Genomic DNA, 6218 nt, shown 5'->3' with positions numbered 1-6218 from the left:
TGCTGTGAGCAAGCTGAGTCGGTTTGTGTCAAAACCGGGAGATGATCATTGGCATGCACTTGAGAGAGTTATGCGCTATTTGAAAGGCACCGCGAGCTATGGGATTCACTACACCGGGTATCCAAGGGTACTGGAGGGTTATAGTGACTCAAACTGGATATCTGATGCTGATGAGATTAAGGCCACAAGTGGTTATGTTTTTACACTTGGTGGTGGCACTGTTTCCTAGAAGTCTTGCAAGCAGACCATCTTAACGAGGTCAACTATGGAAGCAGAACTCACAACATTAGACACTGCCACTGTTGAAGCAGAGTGGCTTCATGAACTCTTGATGGACTTACCTATGGTTGAAAAACCAATACCCCCTATCCTGATGAACTGTGATAATCAAACTGTGATCGTCAAGATAAACAGTTCTAAGGACAATATGAAGTCCTCAAGGCATGTGAAGAGGAGACTAAAATCTGTCAGAAAATTAAGGAACTCCGGAGTTATTACGTTGGATTATATCCAAACGTCGAAAAACTTGGCAGATCCCTTCACAAAGGGTCTATCACGTAATGTGATAGATAATGCATCGATGGAGATGGGTTTGAGACCCACCGCATGAGTTGTCCATAGTGGTAACCCACTCTATGTGATCGGAGATCCCGTGAAGTAGAAGTGGGAGACAAGTTGTTGGTCAGCTGGGAGGAGAGTATCCCTATATTAATTATCCCACTCCGTGAAGATGCAATACTCTCCTGATCTGCATGGCAGGTTGATACTTATCTTAATGTGTTCCAAGTTGCTTATTCGGGTAAGCAAAGATGTTGTCCTGCAGAACATCTTCTGAGGAACACACCTATATGAATTTGACTGTTAACGTCGCAGTCTGTGAGAATTGGGTGTTCTCTAATAAATTCATGAAAGGCCCTGGAGTATGACGTATACGCTCCACCCGCGGGGAAGCCTTGCGGCAGCCCAGTATCGGCCAAGAATTTGTGTGAAACTAGTTTCACAGAAAACTTGTAGTTCAAGGCATAGTCCACTATTTAAGTTGTGATCTAGTGTAGCATAAATTTCTAAGTGGAAGTTCAACTTCACAGTCTCCACTAAGCACCGATATATAAAACAATGTTTTGGAACTAAATGATGAGATGTGCCAATGAGACTTTGTGGGGGATTGTTAGAATTTTGCTAGTAGGCCTTTGGCCCAAAGCCCAACTAAAATTCTGAAATTCTCTTGGCCCATTCATGCACACATGTGAGTGGAGTGAGTGATGCTAAAGTTTAGTCCCACCCCGGAAGTTGAGAGAGAGTTGCACCTCTTTATAAGGTGAGCTCTTCTACCACTTGTATGAGTATGAGAAAAGGAGACCTACACGCGCGCCTCACCACGCCACGCCTCGTCACGACGCGCCGCGGGTTGCGGGATTGAGCCGAGCCGAGGACAGAGCTATGCACGTTGTCTATAATTTTGCTGCATGGGAAAATTAATGAGTCATTAATTACTGAACCGTTTCCGATTCTTTTGGATCGTGACGACTTGGACGTGGGGTTTACTCCCACGACCTACCCGGCCCGCACTATATAGTCAGGCAGACGTCTACCCTAGCCGCCACCGCTTCGTATGGTTTCTCACCACCGTTCCAGATCATTGCGCCGCCAAGCAAGTCTTATCCATCCCTCCTTCCGGCGTGCACCGCGAGAAGGGACAGCAGGCCTCCGGAACCCCGCCTCTCGTGATCCTGTACGGGAGAGGGGCAATCAGGTTTTTGGGGAGCGCACTCGCGCGACTGCTGGCAGCGACGACTTCGCGAACGACGACTTCTTCCCCGACCTTGGCAACCTCGTCCTCGACGACATGGGCGACAACGTCAACGCCGGCGGTGCTGCACCCGCTGCACCGTATGTGATTCTATCCTTCCTGTTTGAGATCGTGGTAGAATTCATGCATCTAGTATGTGCCTTAGATGTGATATGTTCATCTGCTATGCTAGTTCGCATGATTAGTTTAATCTCTGCTGCTGTGGTCATGATTTATCTTCTGTTTATTCAGATTAAATCTCGTAGTAATTTGCTCATATTTCCAACACGTTCCACGAGGAAGATGTTAGATCTACTCGTTTACGATCGTCGAAACAGAAAATCTACAACACGAAAGTCGTGTGAAATTGCAAGATGAAGATACTGGTCAAAGGAAATTTCAAACGATCGACCGTGCATGACAAATTTGACAAAATGGATTCAAAATAGCTCCAAACATGAACATGAAATTGAATATTTATGGTAAACGAAACTATGAAGTGATCACAAAAATGAAACAGTAACATCGATGTGCATCTTTTTCGTGTAAAGCTTACCTCAAAATGAATCACGTAGATTTGAATGGGTGGAAGAAAGGAGATTAGAGAAGGAGGTTACTGGAGGTGGAAGAAAATAAATAACATACGTGCTACACACTAGCCCGCATCCTCTTGTGCGAGAGGACCCACCATGTGCGAATGAGGTGGGTCGACCCAGCCTGGTTTGCAAAAAACGGTCGATTCGGCCATTCCTCCAGATCCAGGCTCATGCATGCTTTGAAGTTCGTCGAGCCAGGTTTTGGATGCGGCCCAGACAACCAAACATATCAGATTCTTCTCGTGCGGCCCTGGTTGGGATGGATGCAAGCAACCAAACGCGCCCTTAAAGCATGTCTTACAAGTTTTCCTACTTGATATTTTTGGGAACTCGCCCTAAAAACACCTTCTCCTATTACGTTGGCAGGAGCCAACCACGTGAAACTTCATGCATGGTCACGCCACTGCCGCCGGCGATCGTCGTCGACCCGCCCCACCACACCGCCGTCTCCACTACCCACTGGTGCGCCGCACGGGGATACTGTCTGATCCCCCTGCCTCCCCGTTGAGGTGGATATTAGGGGTCCGGTTGTAAATACCCTAACATCTTTGCTATTCAGCCCCAACACTTTGAAAAGACAAAAGAAGTATAAAAATATGCACCCAATATGCCGGTGTTGTTGAGATACAGTACTAAATTGCCTATTGCCAGCAGCTGACTGATTTTACCAAATTGCCTATTGCCAACAGCAGAGTGATTTTAGACATAAGGATAGGATAAACTGCTACCAGCGGTTGGCTGCTGCTGTTTGTGTGTTTGGCAAATATGGAACCTAGGTGTCATCTTATATCATCTTACTCTTCAGAACCATCTACATCTTGAAGGATTTACCTAGTGTGAGTTCATATTGTTCAAAGATGCTCTGCCCATAGATAACCTATCAACATATCCCATCATTCTAGGACAGGAAGAACAACTCTACGGTGGCTTCAAGTGCCAAAGAACTTCTCCATGACAATGAAATTCCCATTGATGGTGGTTACCGTTTCTTCTTTTTCTTTTTTTGGGACAATGGTGGTTGTTGGGCCGTGTACGTACATGTGCGCGACGGAGGAGGGTGGTTGGCTGTCGATATGCGCTTGGGAGGGAATATTTTGAAAACCACTTTCCCTGTACCCTTTTCCCTTTGGTTACACATGAAACCTACCTTTGAGCCGAGTTCAAGCACGGTTAAGAAGCGAATCTGCAGCCTGCAGGGACGTGCCAGGTCATGCAAAAATTGACTATGGCGCAAAAGGACGCCGGCGCAGCGGCGAGCGGCGGCCGCACGGGCAAGCCGCACGCGGTGGTGGTGGTGTACCCGATGCAGGGCCACATCGTCCCCGAGACGCACCTCGCGCTGCGGCTGGCGGCGCGGGGCTTCGCCGTGACGGTGGTCACCACGGAGGCCGTGCACGACCAGACGGCGCGCGCCCTCGGCGTCGACCCGGCCGGGCACGACGCCTTCGCCGGCGCGCGCGCGGCGGGGATGGACGTGCGCTGCGAGCTCGTCAGCGACGGCCTCCCGTTGGGGTTCGACCGGTCGCTGCACCACGACGAGTTCCACGGCTCGCTGCTCCACGCGCTCCCCGGCCACGTCGAGGAGCTGCTCGGCCGCGTCGTCGTCGACCCGGCCGCCACGTGCCTCGTCGCCGACACCTTCTTCTCGTGGCCGGCCACCCTGGCCAGGAAGCTCGGCGTCCCGTACGTGTCCTTCTGGACGGAGCCCGCGCTCATCTTCAACCTCTACTACCACGTCCACCTGCTCACCGAGCACGGCCACTTCGGATGCAACGGTGAGTACCTCCCATATGCTCATGTATCAATTCAACGTAGCGAAATAGTCTGCCCGCCATGGCATCGATTTTGAAGATCCTTTCTGGGACGTGTTGCAGAGCCTCGGAAGGACACGATCACTTACATCCCGGGGGTGCCGGCGATCGAGCCGCACGAGCTCACGTCGTACCTGCAGGAGACGAACGCCACCAGCGTGGTGCACCGCATCATCTTCAAGGCGTTCGAGCAGGCGCGCGGCGCCGACTACGTCCTGTGCAACACCGTGGAGGAGCTGGAGCCGTCCACCATCGCCGCGCTCCGCGCCGAGAAGCCCTTCTACGCCGTGGGCCCCATCCTCCCCGCCGGCTTCGCCCGCAGCGCCGTCGCCACCTCCATGTGGGCCGAGTCCGACTGCTCCCGCTGGCTGGACGCGCAGCCGGCGGGGTCCGTGCTCTACATCTCCTTCGGCAGCTACGCGCACGTCACCAGGCAGGAGCTGCGCGAGATCGCCGGGGGAGTCCTGGCCAGCGGCGCGAGGTTCCTGTGGGTGATGCGGCCGGGCATCGTGAGCTCCGACGACCCGGACCCGCTGCCTGAGGGGTTCGCGGCGGCGTCCGCCGGGCGCGGGCTGGTGGTGCCGTGGTGCTGCCAGGTGGAGGTGCTCTCCCACGCCGCGGTGGGTGGATTCCTGACGCACTGCGGGTGGAACTCCGTGCTGGAGAGCGTGTGGGCGGGAGTGCCCATGCTGTGCTTCCCTCTGCTCACTGACCAGATCACCAACCGGCGGCTCGTCGTGCGGGAGTGGCGCGTAGGCGTGACCATCGGGGATCGTGGCGCGGTGTTCGCCGACGAGGTGAAGGCGAGGATCGAGCGCGTGATGTCTGGGAAAGAGGGGGAGGAGCTCCGGGAGGCGGTGAAGAATGTGAGGACGACGCTCGAGGTGGCCGCGGCGCACGGCGGGTCGTCGCAGCGGAGCTTCGATGAGTTCGTCGACGAGCTAACGCGGCGTTGCGGCGGATGTTAAGCTGCGCCGACTGATCGGCCTGAAGCGCCACCCACCCGCCGTTGGAGAAGGAATGCATTTCAGTTCATAGGATTTTTCTGTCTTTGTATGTCTTTGTACTCTGTCATGTGTAGTGTGTACCTAATTGCCATCAAAAGTCAGATTTTTCTGTCTATATCAAACGCATAACCTTGCCCAGCAAGGCTAACACGTTATCAACACGATCCTCTCAAGACCGTCATGAAGTGCAGTTACATCATCAGAGAACATTTTATTCACCACATCATTTTTCAAATGATAAGATGATATTTTGATCATTTTTAATTTATTAGTTACTTGCCCGTGCATTGCAATGGAGTATAGCATAGTATTATATTGGTCCAACATCAATTGTGTTTGACATATACTCACTCAGTTCCTTTATACAAGGTGTATTTTTCTGATAAAATTGCACAATGTAAGATGCATTTTTTTTTCTTCTAATTCCCCGTAATTTTATTTTTAGCCCTCTAGAAAAAGGAAATTATCTGATTACATGTACATCTCATTGCAGTGAAAAAAAAGGAAAAGTATCTCTATCCCGATTACATGTATCTCTTCCTTTCCCATGCTTAATGTTTTACTTGCCGATAATCAACTAAGGGTAATCTCGTACTAGATTGTCTATAGTTATGTGCCTTGATCATCATGTCAAAAATAATACACCTTACATAAAGAAATGGAGTACCTTAAACCTACCATATTTTAGATTTTGATAATATTTGATTTGATTTGAGTATGGCTAGGGGAATACAAGGAAAGTTTTGATTTAATTGAGATTTTGATAATATTTGATTTGATTTGATTTGGGTATGGTAGGGAAGGCGATGGAAGATAGCTAAGGTTTGAGGCTTCGGTAAGACTTGATTTGATTTGACTGAGTTAATGCATGGCATGGTTTTCATAAAATTTGATTAGTAGGAGAAGGAATTGAAAGTAACAATTTGGTTTAGATTATTCCAAATCAGGGAGGGGAATGGAGAAGAAAAAGCCAAGGTAGGTGTTGGGGATATTACTATCAGTTGAGACCCGTCCA

At 50.3% G+C, this 6218-nt stretch overlaps 1 protein-coding gene across 1 annotated transcript; it reads left to right on the top strand.

Annotated features, from left to right (window-relative positions):
* The first annotated feature begins 3593 nt into the window (after positions 1-3593).
* LOC119328348 (UDP-glycosyltransferase 86A2-like) lies at positions 3594-5386 on the top strand. Its single transcript, XM_037601349.1, has 2 exons — positions 3594-4160; positions 4260-5386. The coding sequence occupies exons 1-2, from the start codon at positions 3596-3598 to the stop codon at positions 5162-5164; spliced, it is 1470 nt and encodes a 489-aa protein (XP_037457246.1). The 5' UTR covers positions 3594-3595; the 3' UTR covers positions 5165-5386.
* The last annotated feature ends 832 nt before the right edge of the window (positions 5387-6218 follow it).

This window comes from Triticum dicoccoides, chromosome 7A, assembly GCF_002162155.2.
Source record: "Triticum dicoccoides isolate Atlit2015 ecotype Zavitan chromosome 7A, WEW_v2.0, whole genome shotgun sequence".
In the NCBI taxonomy this organism is placed as follows: Eukaryota; Viridiplantae; Streptophyta; class Magnoliopsida; order Poales; family Poaceae; genus Triticum; species Triticum dicoccoides.
Note: the sequence above shows the minus strand (reverse complement) of the source record. Positions and strands in the feature narration are given on the sequence as shown.

What these genes read in the sequence shown, in the direction of transcription:
- LOC119328348 (XM_037601349.1), top strand. Translation starts at nt 3,596, where the DNA reads ATGCAAAAATTGACTATGGCGCAAAAGGACGCCGGCGCAGCGGCGAGC. An exon ending in CGGCCACTTCGGATGCAACG is followed by an intron (nt 4,161 to 4,259) that starts GTGAGTACCTCC and finishes GACGTGTTGCAG; the next exon opens with AGCCTCGGAAGGACACGATC.